Below are 21,929 nucleotides of genomic sequence, written 5' to 3' on the forward strand. Positions count from 1 at the left end.
TATTTTTCACCCGCCCAATTTTAAACTGTTTTACAGCTCCAGAGATAGAACCAGATTTTTGCCCAGAATTTGAATAAACATAAAAGAATTTGAGGGCAATTAATGTAATTAATGCGATGGCAATTGCGTTAGTCATTTGTCTTACTTCTGATTGCTCCTCATACACCGCACCACACGAGAGACACCACATACAAGACGTGATACACAAACTCAGCCGCTCACAAAACTCTCGGAGAATGTATGGGACATGTCTCAACACGTCCAGAGACGAGGCGTAACTGACGACGGCTCAAGCTGCAGCTGCCGTCACTGATAACGTCTGATAAAGCTGCCATCACGTGACGGATAAGAGCGAATCAGCTTGCAGAACGCAGCCTGATCCGCCATTCTGCGTCATGTGACGCACTGTACAGACACACCTCGGTCACCCCGCTACGAGGCCGGCTTCTCTAACACATTAATACTGAAAACACAAGTCCTTTTGTATACATAGCCACGTCCTTAGCCAGTTGAATATTACAAGTCGCGATCTGCATCTCAGCGGCAACTATTCCGTTCGCCGTGCAGGTTGTTGGCCTCAACTTCTCCAGTGCCACCACTCCAGAGCTGTTACTGAAGACATTTGACCATTACTGCGAATATCGGCGGACACCAAACGGTGTCGTCCTGTCTCCCATCCAGTTGGGCAAGTGGCTTGTGCTCTTCTGCGATGAAATCAACTTACCCGACATGGATAAATACGGTAGGTGCCTCGAACCTCCATACATCCGCGTCCGAGTTCAGCAAGCTTCAAGTGCACACTGAACACTTCTCGTTCGTCCGCAGGAACCCAACGCGTGATTTCATTCCTGCGTCAGCTGGTGGAGCACGGGGGCTTCTACCGCACGACGGATCACACGTGGGTCCGCTTGGAGCGCATCCAGTTTGTCGGAGCATGCAATCCACCGACGGACCCTGGCAGAAAGCCACTCTCATACAGGTCGGTCACTGACGGGAAAGACTTCTTCCAGGCAGTACTGATCCAGCTCGGCTCGATTCCGCAGGTTCCTCCGACACGTCCCAGTCGTGTACGTAGACTACCCAGGTGCGACGTCGCTGAAGCAGATTTACGGAACATTCAACCGCGCCATGTTGCGCATGGTTCCGTCGCTGAGGCCCTACGCCGAACCCCTCACCGCGGCGATGGTGGAATTTTACCTCATGTCCCAAGTGAGTGTGATAGCATTGCGCACTTGGCGTCTGTAACATGAACGGAAGAATCGTAACTGTAAAAAAACTCCTGTACAGGAACGCTTCACGCAAGACATGCAACCTCACTACGTATACAGTCCTCGAGAACTGACCCGCTGGGTGCGGGGCATCTGTGAGGCTCTCCGACCCCTCGAGACGCTCCCTGTCGAGGGCCTCGTCCGTATGTGGGCGCACGAGGGATTGCGCCTCTTCCAGGACAGGTCAGGACTCCCTATATTCCTGGCTATCATCATTTTGACATTTTCTCCTTCTGCTAATCAGACTGGTAGAAGACGAAGAACGGGCCTGGACGGACGAGCACATCGACTCTGTCGGCCTCAAGCACTTCCCGAATATTGATAAAGAGAGCGCACTTGGCAGGCCAATCTTGTACAGCAATTGGCTCTCCAAAGACTATGTGCCCGTTAAACAGGACGAGCTCAGAGACTATGTTAAGGCTCGACTCAAGGTTGGTCTTCTCTCGGGCTTCAGGGCTTTTACGGTCACTTTCGGTAGCCGTGTGCGTTGCCGTGTTTACACGATGTTTATGTTCCAGATTTTCTACGAAGAAGAACTGGACGTGCAGCTCGTGTTATTCAACGAAGTGCTTGATCATGTTCTGCGGATCGACAGGATATTCCGCCAACCGCAGGTTAGTTTTTTCGGTGATGTTCTTGTTTGTTCAAAAACTTTAACGATACCCTAATTAAATTATTTTTCTTCTTCTTCTTCAGGGTCATTTACTGCTAATTGGCGTAAGCGGTGCCGGCAAGACCACGTTGTCGCGCTTTGTCGCCTGGATGAATGGCCTGAGGGTCTTCCAGATTAAGGTTCACAACAAATACACGGCTGCGGACTTTGATGAAGACCTGAGGTCCGTTCTCAGGAGGTCCGGCTGCAAGGTGGGTGGTTAATGTACTGTAGAGCTGTTCGAATAGTAAAAAATGTTGAATACGGTCAAACTCCTTTACAATGAAACTCAGGGGACAGCAAACAAAATTTGCAGTAAAGGTATTTTCGTTAAAAAGGATGTCCATTATTGGACCTATAGGGCTCCAGCGGGACCCCCAAAAAATTTGCTGTAGTGGTACTTCCGTTGCTCGCTATAAAGGAGTTTGACTGTACAAATCGAATACGACTATGAATATTGAATCGAATGCAGTAGACTTCCGTTAATACGACTTCCGATAATTCGTTTTTTTTTTGTTTTTTTGTTTTTCGGTTAATTCGATTAAATTCGAAGGTCCTGTCAAATGCCTATATGTTTCTATTGATAAAAAAGTGTGTTGTTCCGAATGCGAAAGTATTCCACATCGTATAATTCGACCAATGCGTCCGCGAACCAGGTACCCTTGTTGCACCGCACATAGCAACAAACAACAAGTTCACCCTAAACCTTAGGTGGCGGATGGCGATTGACCAATACCGATCCGTACTGATAATATCTATTTGGTGGATGTGGCAAGGCCCGTGCAAGGTGGGAACGTCTCCTTTCTTTGTTTCACCGTGCTTTCGTTTGGTGCACAACTTGGTCACGGCAGACAAAGGTGCAGTTGCATCATGGGGATAGGTCCTCATATACTCAACGTAAACCCACAAAAGGAAACAAGCAAACAGTCGAGTGAATATATGTTAGCCCTTTTCAAGTGTATGTCCTGGAGCAGTTTTCTAAGGATCAGCAGCACACAACTGTGACGAGGTTAGTTTGCCGGGGATTAATTGTTACTCTTAGAAGCCTTTATCCTGTGACACTATATTTGATTCGATATTTGAAGGGCAATTTTGCAGATATTTGTATTTTTTTTAAAATTCGATATTTGCACACCTCTAGTTATTAACGGTTGGTTGCGAAGTTGAGATCCGGGATGAATTTCGTTGCAGGGAGAAAAAATCTGCTTTGTACTGGACGAAGGCAACGTGTTGGACTCGTCCTTCCTGGAGCGCATGAACACCCTCCTTGCCAACGGCGAGGTTCCGGGACTCTTCGAAGGCGACGAGTACACGACACTCATGACTCAGTGTAAGGAAGGTTCGCAGAGGGAGGGACTCATGCTGGATTCAAACGAAGAACTCTACAAGTGGTTCACGGGACAGGCAAGTGGCAAACCCTGTTTCGGAACGAAACTTTGAACTTCTTGAACGAGCACTTAATAATGAATCGTCCGTAACGCAGGTGATGCGAAACTTGCACGTCGTGTTCACGATGAACCCTTCTTCGGAAGGCTTGAAAGACAGGGCTGCAACATCTCCTGCACTTTTCAACAGGTTTGTGGTCTTCAAGGTGTCTGACTGACAGTAGAGGATTGCTGATTGAGAGTCATGCAGATGTACGGTTTTTTAATTATGTATCTCGCATATAGTCCTGACAGGATCGGTTTGATTTTTCCATGGCAACAGTCACAGCAGTACTGAACATACGTTTGCGTACCATTTGTGGTCAACAATCTGCAATACAGAATGTAGTCATAGTAGATCTCATGAGTGAGCGTGACTTCCCAACCGAGCTGCTTTTGTCAACGTGAAAATTGTTAGTGCCTCCTAAGTGTGACTCCTAAGTGTGACTCCTAAGTGTGACTCCTAAGTGTGACTCCTAAGTGTGACTCCTAAGTGTGACTCCTAAGTGCGACTCCTAAGTGCGACTCCTAAGTGCGACTCCTAAGTGCGACTCCTAAGTGCGACTCCTAAGTGTGACTCCTAACTTTCAGTCTCTGTTGCAATGTTTCTGCGCAGATTTTTTTTGGGGGGGGGGAAGAATACAGGTATACTGATTTCAATTTATGTGTTTTTGAGGTGCCCGTGAACAGCCGACATATAACCGGTGTATGATATGCTACTTTTTGTTACTGCCAACACTTTTTTTTTCTTGTTATTTTTTTCTTGACAGGTGCGTCCTGAACTGGTTTGGCGATTGGTCCGATGATGCGCTCTTCCAGGTTGGAAAGGAGTTCACTTCAAAGTTGGACGTTGACCGTTCCAACGTGAGTGGTAGAACCTTCGCTCCAGATGACTACACGTGTCACGTCGGGTGCTTCCTGTTTTGTGCTCAACATTTTTTTTTTTTTTTTATCCGTCCCAGTACCGCGTGCCTTCGGACAACTTCCCAGCCGTCGTTTCCGGACTGCGCATGCCTCCGAGCCACCGCGGAGCGCTCGTCAACGCCTTCGTGTACGTTCACCAAACGCTTCACCGTGCAAGCAGCCGCCTGGCGAAGCGAGGGGCTCGCTCCATTACCATAACTCCCCGTCACTACCTTGACTTCATCAACCATTACGTGAGTTCACCGGACCCAACCGTCCTGCGAATCGAGGCATCCGTACGAACCGGTTTTTTTCATCAGGTGAAGTTGTTCAACGAAAAGCGCTCCGAGCTGGAAGAACAGCAGCTCCACCTCAACGTTGGTCTCCAGAAGATCCGTGAGACGGTCGAGCAGGTGGAAGAACTGCAGAAGTCTCTAGCGCTCAAGTCTCGGGAGCTGGAGGCGAAAAACCTGGCTGCAAATGCCAAGCTGAAGGAGATGGTTAGCAATTATAGATTTTTGTTTCCATGTCACACTACGGATTTTTTTGTACTGCTTGGAATTATTGATGTGCCATATTGACTCTCACACTTTTGTAGCCATTTATAAAACTATGGTTTCTTGTTTACAGTTGCACGACCAGCAAGAGGCTGAAAAGAAGAAAGTGCAGTCGCACGAAATTCAGGCGCAGTTACGAGTAAGCATGTCTCTTACATGATTACATGTTGATGCAAATCTCCTTGTTCATAGTTAGAGCCTGAAGTTTTAGGGTTTTACCCGATTCTTCCCCGAATTGAAGGTTACCTCTTTAGGGTGAAACCCGATTTTTGCCAGGCAAATTGCTCTCACTGGGATGTCTGTAGGAATGCACCAACTTACTTGTTTGGCAGAAAAATGTAGTTACATCACCGTCTGTACCAAATCGCTACAGTTAGTTTGAATAACTGAGCCCGATTTCTCCCCGATTTTAGCGTACTGGAAGTTTTTTCACCCGAATTCGCATGGATTTAGTGCACATGTTTATTTACCTGATTTTTACCCCCCGAATTTAAGCGTATACGAAGAGGGGAGTCAAGTCCTGTAGATCACATAAACAAAATACAGAAGCCGACACTGAAGATTTTTGTTTAAGTTTTTTTTTTTAAGTTTTTTTAAGTTTAAGTTAAGTTAAGTTTTAAATTTGTACAAGCTTTCGCGTGGAGGCCCACGCTTGGTACCTGAGGAAGCGTGAACCTCCACGCAAAAGCTTGTACAAATTAAACTTAAACAAAAATCTTCAGTGTCGGCCCCCGAATTTAGAAAAAAATATTTCGCGAAAACTTCAGGCTCTATTCATAGTCAGTACTAGGGCTATGAAAATATTCAATAGTCAATATTTATTTCAATAATAACGGTGCTGTGCTATTCGTATTTGAACCGAATAACATTTTATTGAATACTCGAATATATTTGAAATTCCATAAGCTGGCTTGAATGCCTCTGAGCATTGGGCGAAGCCTACGTTACGTTTCTGCGACTCAAATATATCCTGCAAAGTGGCTTCACCTTATGCCTTTGAGTATTAGGTGAAGCTTACTTTACACTTTTTATGTGTGCAGACGTATATCCTGCAAGTTGGCTTCGCCTCATGTCTCCGAGCGTCGGGCGAAGCCTAGCTTACACTTCTGCCAGTGCTGCCGGGTTGCAGGCATGGTTTAAAAAGTGCGATTTGGGGGATCACTGAAAATTGCCACTTTTGAGAAATATTTTAGAAATTAATTATTTGAAGCTTTAGCTGGGACCAGCTATGACACCATAGAAAAAAGGGATTTCATCACACGGTTGACTACATTATGTCTGGGTACTAGGTTCCATCCCGAATTACAATTTTCAGGACAATTCTAGCACTAATGTATTCATCAGTCAATATGTGAAACACAAAAGTGTGCAAGCTTTTGCCCTTACAAGTGATGGCAAGTTTGAGTTTCCTGGTGTAGCAAAGCTTAGTCAGGACATAGTTTGCAGTCAGACCTTCACAAACTACAACTGAGCACCTGGTTTCAATGGAGACTTTTGCTTACTATTCAGCAATAAGTACACACTTGTGCGTGGTATACGACATTATTCGATTCGCTACTTATTAGAAGATTTTAGTATTGCATTCGGATTTGATTCGAACCCAAAAATCACTATTCGCACAGCCCTAGTCAATACACAACTCTAATATTATTATTATTATTTTTTTTTTCAGAAACAAGAGGAAGTGATTGCCGAAAAACGGTCAAGCGTCATGGCCGACCTGGCGCAGGTAGAACCTGCTGTGATCGAAGCTCAGCAAGGTAAGTTGTTGCCGTTACCATTTTCTGTCACAGTTTCAGGGAGTAATTATAACAAGTACGACATATTGTTACAACTAACGTCTCACTGCAGCTGTGAAATCAATCAAAAAGCAGCATCTAGTGGAAGTACGGTCGATGGCGAACCCGCCATTCGCGGTGAAACTGGCGCTCGAATCCATCTGCCTCCTGCTCGGAGAAGCCGCGTCAGACTGGAAGGCCATCCGGTCGGTCATCATCCGCGACAACTTCATCAACACCATTGTCAATTTCAGCACAGATGATGTCTCGTGAGTAGAGAGGTTCTCCACTGGAATTTATTCACCGTAGTTGACATTTTTGTCACGGTGTTTTAGAGACGACATTCGAAACAAGATGAAGAGCAAGTACCTGACTAGCCCAGAGTACAATTTTGAGAAGGTGAACAGGGCCAGCAATGCGTGTGGACCTATGGTGAAGTGGGCTATTGCGCAGGTAATATTAAATTTGAAATAGTATTAACGAATATTAATTAGTCGTGGAAGCATCCTTCGTTTCGTCACTTCTAATTTGAAAACGAAATTCAAACAAAAAGTTAACAAGTTAAAAAGTTTATTGACACTAGTACGCTTGATATCCGAATATTCAGAACAATACGTGTACAGCTACGTGTGAACAATTGTGTACGTCGTCCAGTACAAAAGCATTACAAGGAGCATTACATACTCAAGTATGAGGTTCGTAGCATATGTAATTTGTTTATACGAAGTGCATGGTTTATACACAAAGATGTTTGCTATGAAAACTCTGCTGCAAGCATCTCTATTAGTTCTGTCTGCAAGTTTTGTGTCAAATGGATTTTAAAATAAATTTTCGATAATTTTTAACCTAAATAAATTTTAAACTAATAAATTTTACATAGCAGAGCACCGATGACACCACTTTTATAGGAGCTCTGAGAAACATCTCTGGAAATGCTGGCATCACTTTGGGAAGTGTGTAATAGTTCATTCTTTCTCTGAACGCTTTTGCAGATCAACTATGCAGACATGCTGAAACGCGTGGAGCCACTCCGCAACGAGCTCAACAACCTGGAATCCGAAGCAGATGAAAACATGCGGAAGGCAGAGGACATAGACGCTGTCATTGAGCAGCTTGAGAAAAGCATTGCCTCTTACAAAGAAGAGTATGCCAACTTGGTCTCTCAAGCGCAAGCCATCAAGACTGATTTGGCCAATGTCCAGGCGAAGGTGGGTGGGATTTGTTCTTGCTCAGTCTTGGAGCTCTGAAGAACTTTTCAATATGTCTTTCATCGGCGGAGAATGAGATTTTTTTCTTCTTTTTTTTTTCTAGTAGGACAATGTTGCTTTCATAAAATGGGAACTGGACTACCTTTAGAGCCTGAAGTTTTTGGGAAATATTTTTTTTTCCCAATTCGGGGGGTAAATATCGGGGGAAAAATCAACTTGTGCTCTAAATTCATGCATATTTGTGTGCAAAAATGGTAGAATTGCAAGGGTGCAGGCGAGCTGGTACATTGTAAAACGACGATAAAAATCTGAGACACGGAACAGAAATGTCGTGTTGTCTTTTTTCTGTTCCGTGTCTCCGGTTTTTATCGTCGTTTTTGTGTGCAAAAACTTCCAGTATGCTAAATTTAGGGAGAAATCGGACTCTATTACTCAAACAAACTGTACTGGTTTGGTACAAACGGTGATGTAATTGCGTTTTGCTGTCAAACAAGCTAGTGCGCGTTCCTACAGATGGCGAGGGCAATTTGACAGGTCAAACTCAGGGTTTCACCCTAAAGGGGCACCCTTCAATTTGGGGCGCAAATTCGGGGTGCACATTCTCTAGTGCCTATAAAACTGTGCTTGACAGGTGGACCGCAGTATCGCCCTGCTGAGCAGCCTGAGCTCCGAGAAGCAGCGCTGGGAGGACTCTAGCGAAACTTTCAAGAACCAGATGTCCACCATGGCGGGTGACGTCCTCCTCGGCTCTGCTTTCTTGGCGTACGCTGGCTACTTTGACCAGCAGTATCGGCACAACCTGTTCCACAACTGGTGCTCCCACCTCCAACAGGCGGGCATCCATTTTCGACTGGATTTGGCTCGCACAGAGGTGGGTACTAGTGGCGCCGTCTAGCCGTCATTTCCTGAACTTGTTACGTGAAGGAAAAGCCTCTCGTTTTGCTGTAAATGTGTGTGCAGTATCTATCCACGGCGGATGAACGGCTGCGCTGGCAAGCTAACGCCCTTCCGACGGATGACCTGTGCACGGAGAACGCCATCATGCTCAAGAGGTTCAACCGGTACCCCCTAATCATCGATCCTTCGGGCCAGGCCACTCGGTACATCCTCAACGAGTTCCGGGAACGAAAGATCACTAAGACGAGTTTCCTTGATGACTCCTTCCGGAAGAACCTTGAGAGCGCGCTCCGTTTTGGAAACCCTCTACTTGTGCAGGTAGAGCAGACTTTTTATCACTTTGAGCAGTTTTATATAGATTTTGCGAGATATAGATTTGAATTTTAGCTGATTTGATTTCAGAATTGTGTTTTTTTTAGACATCTTCGATTACAACAAAGTCTGCATAATCATCTGTATGATGTTTAAATTTTTTGTATGTATGTATCAGAAAGACACGTTGCTACAGCGCGTTGTAATGGAAACTTTAAGATTACTTTGCTTACATATAGGGCCTGACTTTTTAGGGTTAAACCCGTATCCGCCCGATATTTACCCCCCGAACGAAATCTGTAAAATTCGGGTTTAACCCGAATCTACCCGAAAACATCAGGGTCGCCTGGCACACTCGTAAGCGTGCATTAAAATAAAGTTTGATAACATTGCTAAACATTAGTTCCATGTTAAGACAAATTTTTATTAAACAAAAAAAAATCACCTGAATTCCTGACGACAGAATATGCCGTAACGGGATTTAACCCGAATACACCCGAATTTTCAAATGAAAAATATCACCCGATATTTACCCCCCGAATTTGGCCAAAAATAAAACCCGAAAAAGTCAGGCCCTACTTACATATTGTCACTTCTTTAGAGAAACAGCACAAGGCAATGTAAAGCCCTGATGGCAAGGTCAACATTATTTTAAACTAGTTTTGTTGTCAATGTTTGTTTTATAAGGTATTCTAATGTGTTACGCGTTTGTATATGATACGTTTAACATTCTGCACTACAATTGCCAATTGCGCACCTTTACTACGTCATTATGCTTCTGCGACATCACCTGTTGGCTAAAGAGATAGTGATCCCCCTTTTTTTTTTTTTTTTTTTTCAGGATGTTGAGAGCTACGACCCCATCTTGAACCCCGTCCTGAATCGTGAAGTTCGGAAGACGGGCGGCCGAGTGCTGATAACCCTGGGCGATCAGGATATCGATCTTTCGCCCACCTTCTGCATCTTCCTCTCGACGAGAGACCCAACTGTAAGAGCTCCGAAGTTATTTAAATTTAATAAATTAAATTATTTCTATTAAATTAATTAAACGTAATCTAAATGCCAACTTCAATTCCAACAGGTTGAGTTCCCCCCTGACCTTTGCTCCCGTGTGACCTTTGTCAACTTTACCGTGACGCGGAGCAGCTTGCAGAGCCAGTGTTTGAACCAGGTGAACAAAATATTGTTTATATTTAATTATTAATAATTATTAGTTATTATTATTAATTATAAATATTTATTTATTAATTAAGTTTATAAAAATTAAAATTACAGTCAGTGCTAATGTATTGGTTTCAAACACTGCTGACAAACATGTAATTTTTAAAGGTCCTCAAGGCAGAGAGAGAAGACATCGATGAGAAACGTTCCGACCTCCTAAAGTTGCAAGGTAAAGAAATTTGCCGATATCATCACGTGAGCATTCACAAAAATATGTCCACGTAACTAAAAAAACTTTTGTCCCGAAATGCGCGCAGGTGAATTCCATGTCCGCCTGCGTCAGTTGGAAAAATCTCTGCTGCAAGCTCTTAATGATGCAAAGGGAAGAATTTTGGATGACGACAGGTAAGTGCCTCACGGTACGGCAACATATACTTTGGAATGTTTTCGCGAGCGTGCCATTGTAAACACAAGCGTTATCGCAGCGTTATCGGCACGCTCGAGAAACTGAAGAACGAAGCCGCAGAAATATCTCGCAAAGTCGAAGAGACAGACAAGGTTATGGAGGAAGTTGAGACGGTGTCGCTTCAGTACCAGCCATTGGCTCAGGCATGCAGTAGCATTTACTTCACGCTGGAAGGCTTGCACCAGGTATGGATTGATCTGGATTACAGTTGATCTAGATTACAGTTAGAGCCTGAAGTTTTAGGGTTTTACACGATTCTTCCCTGAATTGAAGGTTGCCTCTTTATGGTGAGATCCGATTTTTACCCGGCAAATTGCCATCACTGGGATGTCTGTAGGAATGCACTAACTTACTAGTTCAGCAGAAAAATGCAGTTACACCACCGTTTGTACCTAACCGCTACAGTTAGTTTGAATAACTTAGCCCGATTTCTCCCCGAATTTAATATACTGGAAGTTTTTTCACCCGAATTTGCGTGAATTTAGTGCACACGTTTATTTACCCGATTTTCTAACCCCCCGAATGTAGGAAAAAATATTTCCCGAAAACTTCAGGCTCTAATTACAGTTGATCTGGATGTAGTTCTGCTCCAACCTTCATTCATCGCATGAGACTAACAGGCATTGACTTTCAGGCCCACTTCTTGTACCAGTACTCTCTGCACTTCTTCCTCGAGATCTACAGCGACGTCCTCACGAGCAACCCTCACCTCACGGGCGTGATGGAACACACTGCCCGCCTCAACGTTATAACCAAGGATCTATTCCAGGTAGGTGCTTTTCGGCGCACTTTTTGACAGACCCCTTTCATGACCCGACATTGACTAATGTGTCCCGTGCTCTTCCAGGTTGTGTACGATAGGGTGACTCGTGGCATGCTACACGAGGACAAGTTGGCCTTTGCACTTCTGTTGTGCAGGATTCATCTGCGAGGTTTCTCACAGTATGTACCGTAGACCTCTCGGATTGGCTAGAAAGGAAGACGGGGAAGAGAGGCACTTTGACGGCAGAGCTGCCGTGCTAGATGCAGTAGCACTTATACCTGTGCAGAACAAATGACATTATCATTTAATGCCATTTGGGTCCTGAGTGGCATTATTCATGAAGGTTGTGCCGCACATCACTTACTAATGACATTAAGCCCCATGATATCGATGCCACCCACTCACTAGTCAACTAAAATTTATGCCTGTTAATTGACATTTCAGTTAACTGTAATAAAAATTGAATAGTTAAAAAAATTGAGTGATTTATAATATATAATAATTTAAATATAAATTATAATAAAATATAAATTTAATAAGCAAATTTAAATATTTAAGTTTAATTAATTTCATATTCAGAAATTTAACAGTAGTATGCAGATAAGCTGTAATACACCTTACTAATGTGATCACGTAAAGGCAATTTGCCAGCTGGCACCCAATTCGAAAGGAACAGCATGGCATCTGTTGCATTGAGCCTATCGTAACCTTCGTGATATCATTACATATCCTTCCCCCTCCCCTCAGCTTTCCTTCTGACCTGTCTCGTAGGATTTCCTTATTACGGGCTAGTCTCGGCACAGTCCTTTCAAGCAGCCTCACCTCTTCGTAATTACAGGGAACCCAACTTCGAACACGAGTTCCACCACTTTTTGAGAGGCAAGGAAGGAATCCTGCCAGGCCAGCCGACCATTCACAAAGAGGGACTCTCTCCCGAGCAGTTGGAAGGCGCAACAGCTCTGTCTCGACTGCCGGCATTCCAAAACCTACAGAAGAAGCTGGACGAAAATCAGGTACGTGGTCGTAAAAATACGTAGATCGACAAAATACCCATCAAAAAGAACTCGTTACGAGTTAAGTTACCGTGTGAAAAATGTAACTATGTTAATAACGAAGTTCTTCAGCCTGAAATGTAACTCGCAGTTACGGAGTCACTTAAAAAGAGGACGAGTTACTTCCAAGTTACTTCAGACTCAAAATAGCGCCACAAAGGTGCAGCGCGCGTGAGCAGTTGGGTTAGACCGTGAGTCGCCTGAAAGCAAGAAAATATGTGGATGTGAGTGAAAAGCGAATTAAAAGTAACTTGGAACTTAGCTTAAGTTACTTTGGCAAAGTTACCCAAAAAAGAAACTAGTTCCTCTGAAAGTTACCACGGCGCAAAAGTACTGAGTTAAGTTACAAGTTACCAAAAAAGGGGAACTTAGTTACAGTAACGAGTTAATTGTAACCTGTATTGTAAGTTGCAGAAGTACCGAGTTAAGTTACAAGTTACCAAAAAGGGGGAACTTAGTTACAGTAACGAGTTAATTGTAACCTGTATTGTAAATTGTAAGTTACTTCGAACTCCGGCAAAATATCTTTGCTTCCTGGTAAAGCAAAACCCGCTATTCGTAGGACTTCACGAACTGGGTCGAAAGCAGTGCTCCCGAACGAGCCGTTCCAGAACTGTGGGAGGAAGGTTCCAAGGCTATGACCCATGTGGGCACAGCCATGCACCAGCTGCTCCTCATCCAGGCGTTCCGGCCCGACCGCATTATCGCGCAGGGACACCAAGTCGTCTCCACGGTGTTGGGCCACGAATTCATGACCAGCGCAGAGACGGAGCTGGATCTAGCGGCCATTGTGGACAATGAGGTACGACGTTCTATCTGTAGGCTTCGTTCTTGAAAGCAAGTGCCCACATTCGTGCCGTTCTTTCAGATCAAGGCAAACACACCCATCCTTATGTGTTCCGTGCCCGGCTATGACGCCAGTGGTCGTGTGGACGACCTGGCTACGGAATTGGGAAGAAGCATCACTTCCTTGGCGATGGGCTCGGCCGAAGGGTTCAGCCAGGCTGAAAAGGCTATCAATTCAGCTTCTAAGAACGGACGGTGGGTCACTTTACCGAGAAAACGATGTTAAAGAAATGCATTTAGACTATAATCATGTAGACCTATATCATAGACCTATCTAGACCAATCATAGACCTATATCTAGAGCCTGAAGTTTTAGGGTTTAGCCTGATTCTTCCCCGAATTTGCACCCTGAATTGAAGGTTACCGCCTTAAGGTAAAACCCCCAAATTTTACCCGGCAAATTGCCCTCACTGAGATGTCTGCAGGAATGCACACTAACTTGTTTGGCAGCAGATGCAGTTACATCACCGTTTGTAGCAAACCAGTACAGTTAGTTCGAGTAACTGAGCCCAATTTCTCCAAGAATTTGCATGAATTTAGAGCACATGTTGATTTCCCCGATTTTTACCCCCCCGAATTTGGGGGAGAAAAATTTCTGAAAACTTCATATTCTGCCTACATTGTGTCTTTTGCGTAGACCATGGTGACATGATTATCTGTTGCTTGATTATCTGAATGTGAAAGCGCGTCAGGCAGAAAAACCCATTGACTTTATTCCACATTTCTTGGTCACCCGTTAATTCTGGAGCATGAAGTTTTGGGATTTAACACGATTCTTCCCCGAATTTGCATCCTGAATTGAACGTTGCCACTTTAGGGTGAAACCAGATTTTTACTGTGCCAATTGCCCTCACTGAAACATCTGTAAGAACGAACACTAGTTTGTTTGGCAGTAAACACAACCACGTCACCGTTTGTACCATACCGGTACAATTCGTTCGAGTAAAAGAGTCCGATTTCTCCCCGAATTTAGCATACTGGAAGTCTTTCCACCCGAATTTGCATGAATTTAGAACACACGTTTATTTCCCCGATTTTTACCCCCGGAACTTGGAGAAAAAAAATATTTCCCCAAAACTTCAGGCTCTAGTTATTTCATTTGTAGCCGTGTCTTTCAAACCTCATTCCCGCGAGTCTTTAAAAAAATATATATTTCTTTTTGTTACCACAGCTGGGTGATGCTGAAGAACGTTCACCTAGCACCCCAATGGCTGGTGCAGCTAGAAAAGAAGCTTCACGCTTTACAACCCCACCCAGGATTCCGCCTCTTCCTCACCCTCGAGGTTCATCCCAAGGTTCCAGTGAACCTACTGCGTGCTGGCCGCGTCTTCGTCTTTGAACCTCCGCCGGGAATTCGCGCCAATCTGCTTCGAACCTTCTCGACGGTGCCAGCCCAGCGAATGATGAAGGTAAATCAACGTGCTTTTTTACCCGATGCGGAACTTAATCACGGCGTCACTCGCTAAATCCCCTAGCTTTCTGCGGCGGAAAATGAACACTTCCGCGAAGTGGGATTTACGAAGATTACGAGGATTTGCAACGTTGCTGGATTCTCTCAAGATAGCTTACCGACTCGTCTCGCGCACTTTTTCAGCCAATCGTAACTTTTCGGTGAGCAAAGAAAATGACTCAACTCTGACAGTTCCTCTCCCTGCGTTCATGTCGCTGAATATTCTTTTGTCGTGGCACATTCGAATATTCCGCGAAAGACGCGAGATGCTGAGGGAAACAGCAGGTTCCGCGAGACAAGGACAATTTCGCGGAATTGTGGACTGCTAGGGGCTCTAGTTATTTCTTTGCATCGTTAGTTGATTGCGTCGTTTCTTAGCGTGACTCGGTATGTTGATGAGAGCGTAGCTAGCATGGTGTAACTGGTGGGATCTCTGACGGGACGTCGGAGTATGTGGGTTCGAATCTGGTGCCTTTTCATCAACTGTGATTCTTTAATCACGCTTTTGTTAGGTTCCATAAAATCCTGATTTGACTATCTCATTTTAATCTGTCTTCACTGTTTTGTGCGTAGCTTTTTTGTGTCATTTTTGCAAGATCCTGTATTGCTGTGAACCATATTGCAAGGATTCGTGATGTCCTGCGAGATATATCGTTTCATGACCATGGTCAGTGAGGTCCTGAAAGTGCTCAGATAATTCTGCAGACCACACTGTTTCTGATACCACAAAAGTTTCACAGTAACCTGCGATATTCCACTGTTAGTACGCCGTAATATTACGTGAGGTTCGTTGAAGTCCGGGGAGGGTTTCGGTGAATTTTTATGAAACCCCCGTCAGCACCCTATCTGTGCTGTAAAATGATACGCTGTAAATTTTCACAGCGTTTCACGTTTCATAAACGTAACCTGCACACCATTTTCATTCTCTCTCTCTCCTTTATTCCAGGCTCCTGGGGAGCGTGCACGTCTCTACTTCCTCCTCGCCTGGTTCCACGCTATGGTCCAGGAACGACTCCGTTACTGCCCATTGGGTTGGGCCAAGCACTATGAGTTCAACGAGTCCGACTTGCGTGTTGCCTGCGACACGCTAGACACCTGGATAGACACCATCGCTATGGTAACAAAGCATCCTCTAATCTGCATATCAGTATTACACAGCCGAAGTCTGCTGCGCATCTGTATCATCAAGAGGCCCTGTTTCATTTCAGGGACGCACAAATCTTCCGCCAGAAAAGGTGCCGTGGAACGCGCTGAGGATTTTGTTCGGACAGTGCATTTACGGCGGAAAGATCGACAACGACTTTGACCAGGTATTTAGACCGAGAGGCACTTAAAAATTACGGGCAGCAGCTAATTGGTTTCAAATCTACGCAGCGGCTGTTGAACTCCTTCCTCAACAAGCTCTTCACGGAAGAGAGTTTCAACCCGGACTTCATGTTGGTGTCACCCGGTGTCGACGGGACACCCGAGAAGGGCATCATCATGCCAGAGGGCATCAGGTGAAAATTTTCTTCCCCTCTGTCCTGTTCCTGCATTCCTTGCGTAGCGTGTGCCGTAACAAATAATGTTTCAGCAAAGCGTAGCGAAGGTTGCTGACCTATGTCGGTATCACCTCTTATTATATTTTCAGGCGTGACCAGTTCCTCCACTGGGTTGAATCCCTGACGGAACGTCAGACACCAGCTTGGCTTGGTCTTCCTAACAATGCAGAAAAGGTGCTCCTAACAAACAGAGGTCAGTACAAAGGGTTTGTCGAGTATCGCGGAACAAAAAATCCTCGTGCGGTATTGGATGTACAGTAGAACTCCGTGTCCAGTCTGCTATTGGCCAAGTGAATTTGAACGTATGGGAATAATTCACATGGGAATGTATCATGTCGTTACTCATATTCATTGAGTGGAGATAGTCAGCTGTGAGATTGATGATAGACAGTCTACTCTGTACTTGAGCTGGGGCACTAATTTATCGTAGGTTAGCTTATTTTTAGAGCCTGAAGTTTTATGGGTTTAACCGGATTCTTCCCCGAATTTGCACCCCCAACTGAAGGTTGCCTCTTTAGGGTGAAACCCGATTTTTTTTTTACCCAACAAATTGCCATCACATGAAACATCTGCAGCAAGGCACACTAGCTTGTTTGATAGCAAACATAGTTACATAACCGCTTGTACCTTGGAGTAACAGTGCCTGATTTCTCCCCAAATTTAGCGTAAGGAAAGTTTTTCCACCCGAATTCACGTGAATTTAGAGCACACGTTTATTTCCCCAATTTTTGCCTCCCGAATTTGGGGGAAAAAATCCCAAAAATTTCAGGCTCTACTTATTTTTTTAACGACTAGCACAAGCATTGGAAATACAAGAGCTACAATACAAATACAATACAAAAGCGAGGAGGCTGCACTTGATTGTCATTATTTTCATAAAGTGTGCCTTTGCCGTTACAGGCAGTGACCTCATAGCAAAGTTGCTGAAGATGCAGCTCCTAGAGGACGACGACGAACCAGCGTACGTCGCCACCGAGGACGAGAGCGGCGCCTCTCTCCGACCAGCAGGAGATGGAAGACCGGCCTGGATGGCTGCTCTGCAACAGAGCGGCTCAACCTGGCTGCGTCTGCTGCCACAGAGCCTGGCAACACTGCGCAGGACGAAAGACAACATCGGCGACCCGCTCTACCGTTGTCTGGAAAGAGAAGTCAGCGTCGGAGCAGCTCTCCTACGCGTCGTGCGATCGGACCTCGAAGACGTCGTCCGCATCTGCCGCGGAGAGAAAAGGCAGACAAACTACCACAGGACCGTCATTGCGGACTTGGCCAAGGGTCAGCGCGGAAAAAAACAACGATGGTGCGATTGGATGTGACTAACGAGAAGCTTGGATGTTGCAGGAATGTTACCTGCCCACTGGAAGAAGTACACTGTCTCTGTAGGGTGCACTGTCATCCAGTGGGTGACGGACTTCTCGGATCGCGTCAAACAGCTGCACAAGGTGTCCCAGTCGTGCACTTCGGGAGGAGCAGCCGCTCTCAAGGTGAATGTGATTATGTGTTTGTAGGAAGTTGTATATTAAATAAATAAATAATAATAAATAAATAAACAAATAAATGTATAATAAATTAATTAATAAAAATAAATAAATTAATTAATAAAAATAAATAAATTAATTAATAAAAATAAATAAATTAATAACAATAAAATAATAAATTAATTAATTGAAATGATAATGACGATGAAATAATAAATAAATTAAAAATAATTAATAAATATATTGATGATACATTGCGCAATGTGTATCGGGCGTTCATACAATCTTTTCTACAAGGTACCTACGCTGTGTTTTTAAACTGCTTTATTAGTTGTAGTATCGGGTATCGCATGGTCATCACGGCACGTGAAAAAAGAGAATAAAGTCCTAGGAATGAAGGCATGAGGCTGGGTGGTTCCTGGATGCGCTACAATATGGTGTAAGACACCACATTAGTGAACTGGGTACCTGCAAGTATTATATAGCATTTTATTACCAGTATCACTGAGCACATGTTTTTTTGTTGTTTTTTTTGTTTTATTTGACTGTTTTACTGCGTTTGACTATGTTTATGTGTATATGACTAGTGTGCATTATTCATATCCACAATGATAAGCTGTTGCACCTGTGCGAGGGGGTTTCAGCCAAACTCACTGCAGATTGCCACAGCAGTAACTGTGGGATAAAAAACATTTCCGGTGCCTTCCACACCGGTAGCGAACACCACTATTACTGAATTTAAAAAACGTCTCATTATATTTTTCGTTCTTGCGTAGAACCCTATACAGATAGATATACATGTTTATAAAAGCGATAGAAATTCACGGCGCACACAACAGGCTAAAATATAAGGAAGCATTGGCATTTCGGAGTCTATGGAATACAGCAGGAGTGGCTGGGGAGGTCTTTGTTATATGCTAACCTGTTGAGTGTGCCGGTAGATTTTTCTTGCTTTTGTAAACATGCATGTTCCCGGCGTTTCGTCAGTCTTCAGTTGGACGTGGTATAGCATAGAAATTTTAAAATTGAAACAAGGAAAAATGTCTTGATATAGCTTTCCTTTTGCACTTTTGCATGGCACTTTCAGAAATTTTGATAATTAAAACAAAAATGTATGGCTTGTTTCAGTTAACTGTACCGTACTTATGCAGAATGGAAATTATAACGTAAACTTATATATTACCACTTCCTGTAGGCTCTCCACGTCTGGCTCGGAGGCCTGTTCAATCCAGAGGCATACATCACTGCCACAAGACAGTACGTGGCCCAAGCCAATGGTTGGTCGCTCGAGGAACTCAAGCTCGAGGTAAAAATCAAGTGGCCAGGCGACGGCATATCACCTACTTGATAGCTGGGGGGTGTAACGCGGTGTACATTATTTGTCAACCCAGGTGTCGGTGGCCAATCCAAACGACAAGCCGACATCTATGGACGAGTGCAGCTTCGCTCTGGCTGGGCTCAAACTGCAGGGAGCCAAATGTGTGGATAGTAAGCTGTCCCTGACTTCGACCATCTTCACAGAGTTGCCCCTGACAATAATCAGATGGGTCAAGGTGCAGACTGAACAGCCTCAATGGACAATGGTGAGACAGTGGCCTCGTATGGTTGAGACGAGCCATTTTTTTTCACACACCGTTCACCCTCAGGTAACCCTTCCGGTGTACCTCAACTCCAGCCGTGCCGACCTCCTCTTCACCGTCGACCTCCCGGCTTCGGACGTGCGGGAAGCGCACAGCTTCTACGAGCGCGGCGTCGCGCTCCTGTGCTCGACGACCTTGGGCTGAGATTCGTAACCGACAGGAAACTCTGTAAAGCTTTTTGTTCTTTCCCTACCCTGGACCGATACTGCTGCTCTTAGTTCTTTGCTAGTTATTTAAATTAAGAAGTCGCCTATATCAAGTGGCTGGGGAGGACTTTGCAGCTTTTTGGATTGCAGCTTTATACGAATGAGAAATGTATATTTAATTGTGAATGGAATAAATGTTGCAAGTTTGCTTTGTCATCCATTAGTATTTACAGCAGTTATTTAAAGACAAAAAAGCAGCGGCAGTGCTACAGGACAAATGCTACATAATTGGCACAGATACATAAGTAGAGCCTGAAGTTTTGGGGAAATATTTTTTTTCTAAATTCGGGGGGTTAAAAATCGGGTAAATAAACATGTGCTCTAAATTCATGCGAATTCAGGTGAAAGACTCCCAGTATGCTAAATTTGGGGGGGAAATCTGGCTCAGTTACTCAACTGTAATGTAACCGCATTTGCTGCTAAACAAGTTAGTGCATTCCTATCAACATCCCAGTGAGGGCCATTTGCCGGGTAAAAATCAGGTTTCACCCTAAAGAGGCAACCTTCAAGTAAATAAGTTTAATGATGTATTCAAGCTAGGACTTTTTTTTTAGAGTCCTTTATGAACGGACGTTGATGTAATTTCTATTTTACAATATCCATATTTTATAAGATCGTTCAGGTTGCGGTTGTGGGATCGCTTCCCGCATGTCTCGAAATCTCCGCCATCACTTCGGCAGCCTTTTTCTCCACCGCCTGCAGCGACGGCTGAGGCAGCTGATAAAGTTCGGCAACAGTGTTCAAAAGCTCTTCGCTGTACGTCGACGGACTCAGCGCCAAGTCGACGCTGTAGAAACAGTGGAGCTCCTGGACACGTTTTTCTTCCTCGATAATTTGTTTGCGCAGGGCAAGGTGAATCAACTGGCACATGACGAGGCCGAGGGAAACTGTGGTGTTGCGTGCGCCGCTCAGCGTGTCCAGAAACTGTTGGCAGCAAGATTCGCTGCCAAAAACGACGTTGCGGACCACCTCGGGCATGTTGCAGAGGTCCAGCTTCTTGTTGCGCCACGTCAGCATGTTGTTCAAGATGACGTTGGCATGGCCAAGGTGGATGTTGGTGCAGTCGAAACTGCTGCACACGAGGCCCGCTGATTCAATGTATTGGATGACTGAACACAGCTGGGCGAGGAATTTCCACAGGAAGAATTCTTGAATGCAAAGAAGTTTGGCGGAAAGTTGGCTGGCGAAGCGGTCCAGGTTGTCCTCTGGGAGAGCTGTTACCAGAAATACCTGGAGCAGTAGAGTAGAGTATTTTTATGTTGGTGGGCAGTATTTGATACTGCAGAGAGGAACTCGTGTTCTTATTCGAGTCATTTTTTAAAGAAAGTGCTGCAGTCCTTGTCGTGGAAAAGAAACCTGAACGCTGTCCGCTATCTTTCCAAAAACTTGCAAACGATGTATAATTTACGACAATTGCAAAATTTACATCGTAACAGACGACATCAGTGGTTTACCCGAAATTCGTCCTTGGGGGGGGGGGGGGGCTCCACAAGGGGGGTGTATTTACGAAATATTGTGCAATGTCACAATTTTCCTTTTTTTTGGGGGGGGGGGGTCTGGATAAATCACTGGACAGATCAATCGGATGACAATGACCGCCATCTTTTTTCTTTTCTTTTCTTTTTCTCTCTATTGTCCTTTGCACGCACTGCGCAGGTGCTTGCGTATTCGAAGTATTCATAGAAGTCTTACCACACCTTTGCAGCTGGAATGTCGACCGCAACTACGAAAATCGACAACAGGTTATCATGCTGCAACTTTGTCCACTTCCAGAATAGGTCGTCGTCCTTGATTGACGTTGGAGTCGCTACAGCTTTGATGGCCAGGTACTTTTGTCCGTCAAGAGTACATCGTACGCTGTACGACGGCTTGCCGTGCTTCGTGAACGTCCACTCCAGACAAAAGTCCACGGCGCAACCGGTGAAGTACTCTGAAAGCAAGGTGCTTATCGAACGACGGAAAGGTTCGGCAAACATGAGTGTCATGAGCTTGTACTGGCGTAGGGAGAGCTTCGATACGAGAACCCGTTCGCAGAGTTCTTGAAGAGTGCGGAGTTTTGGTAAAAAATAATGAGTTCGGGGCCTACCCCTGAGACCCAAAGGTAGTCGCGGTAACATCATGCCGTATGGGTAAAACAAGCCGTACATTGACCACGACGCATGCGAGGCGCCTTCTTTCTCAGCATCACATTTTGTTCCGCACGAGCTGCATCAAAGCGAAAACTTCAGCGTCTGCACAGTGTCGTATCACATCCACACCTCCATTTGCTACTTTTGGTTTGATTTGGCGCGAGTCTCGTTTTCGAATATAAGCCGCACGTCGTCTTACGT

General features: G+C 44.7%; 2 protein-coding genes across 3 annotated transcripts in view; one reads left to right on the forward strand and one right to left on the reverse strand.

Annotated features, from left to right (window-relative positions):
* Positions 1-19,755, forward strand: part of LOC135397163 (dynein heavy chain, cytoplasmic-like) — a 46,003-nt gene extending 26,248 nt beyond the window's left edge. For both annotated transcript variants that reach the window (XM_064628535.1, XM_064628536.1), the window contains 39 exons: positions 568-742; positions 826-979; positions 1,044-1,209; positions 1,288-1,451; positions 1,513-1,699; positions 1,787-1,882; positions 1,965-2,132; positions 3,112-3,324; positions 3,404-3,495; positions 4,115-4,208; positions 4,307-4,501; positions 4,568-4,747; positions 4,878-4,943; positions 6,477-6,564; positions 6,656-6,851; positions 6,918-7,035; positions 7,575-7,790; positions 8,422-8,661; positions 8,751-9,005; positions 9,841-9,987; positions 10,081-10,170; positions 10,329-10,389; positions 10,478-10,565; positions 10,646-10,811; positions 11,261-11,395; positions 11,474-11,568; positions 12,228-12,402; positions 13,004-13,243; positions 13,310-13,482; positions 14,459-14,696; positions 15,684-15,854; positions 15,946-16,047; positions 16,112-16,236; positions 16,368-16,471; positions 17,179-17,550; positions 17,617-17,759; positions 18,949-19,059; positions 19,145-19,336; positions 19,400-19,755. In XM_064628535.1, the coding sequence (XP_064484605.1) occupies positions 568-742; positions 826-979; positions 1,044-1,209; positions 1,288-1,451; positions 1,513-1,699; positions 1,787-1,882; positions 1,965-2,132; positions 3,112-3,324; positions 3,404-3,495; positions 4,115-4,208; positions 4,307-4,501; positions 4,568-4,747; positions 4,878-4,943; positions 6,477-6,564; positions 6,656-6,851; positions 6,918-7,035; positions 7,575-7,790; positions 8,422-8,661; positions 8,751-9,005; positions 9,841-9,987; positions 10,081-10,170; positions 10,329-10,389; positions 10,478-10,565; positions 10,646-10,811; positions 11,261-11,395; positions 11,474-11,568; positions 12,228-12,402; positions 13,004-13,243; positions 13,310-13,482; positions 14,459-14,696; positions 15,684-15,854; positions 15,946-16,047; positions 16,112-16,236; positions 16,368-16,471; positions 17,179-17,550; positions 17,617-17,759; positions 18,949-19,059; positions 19,145-19,336; positions 19,400-19,537 (6,129 nt within the window). In that variant the 3' untranslated portion in view covers positions 19,538-19,755. The remainder of the gene's footprint in view (positions 1-567; positions 743-825; positions 980-1,043; positions 1,210-1,287; positions 1,452-1,512; positions 1,700-1,786; positions 1,883-1,964; positions 2,133-3,111; positions 3,325-3,403; positions 3,496-4,114; positions 4,209-4,306; positions 4,502-4,567; positions 4,748-4,877; positions 4,944-6,476; positions 6,565-6,655; positions 6,852-6,917; positions 7,036-7,574; positions 7,791-8,421; positions 8,662-8,750; positions 9,006-9,840; positions 9,988-10,080; positions 10,171-10,328; positions 10,390-10,477; positions 10,566-10,645; positions 10,812-11,260; positions 11,396-11,473; positions 11,569-12,227; positions 12,403-13,003; positions 13,244-13,309; positions 13,483-14,458; positions 14,697-15,683; positions 15,855-15,945; positions 16,048-16,111; positions 16,237-16,367; positions 16,472-17,178; positions 17,551-17,616; positions 17,760-18,948; positions 19,060-19,144; positions 19,337-19,399) is intronic.
* A 348-nt stretch (positions 19,756-20,103) lies between these two features.
* Positions 20,104-21,870, reverse strand: LOC135398260 (uncharacterized). Its single transcript, XM_064629682.1, has 2 exons — positions 21,297-21,870; positions 20,104-20,829 (listed from the first exon to the last, which is right to left on the reverse strand). The coding sequence occupies exons 1-2, from the start codon at positions 21,744-21,746 to the stop codon at positions 20,218-20,220; spliced, it is 1,062 nt and encodes a 353-aa protein (XP_064485752.1). The 5' UTR covers positions 21,747-21,870; the 3' UTR covers positions 20,104-20,217.
* Between the last annotated feature and the right edge of the window lie 59 nt (positions 21,871-21,929).

Source organism: Ornithodoros turicata, chromosome 6 (assembly GCF_037126465.1).
Source record: "Ornithodoros turicata isolate Travis chromosome 6, ASM3712646v1, whole genome shotgun sequence".
Lineage (NCBI taxonomy): Eukaryota > Metazoa > Arthropoda > Arachnida > Ixodida > Argasidae > Ornithodoros > Ornithodoros turicata.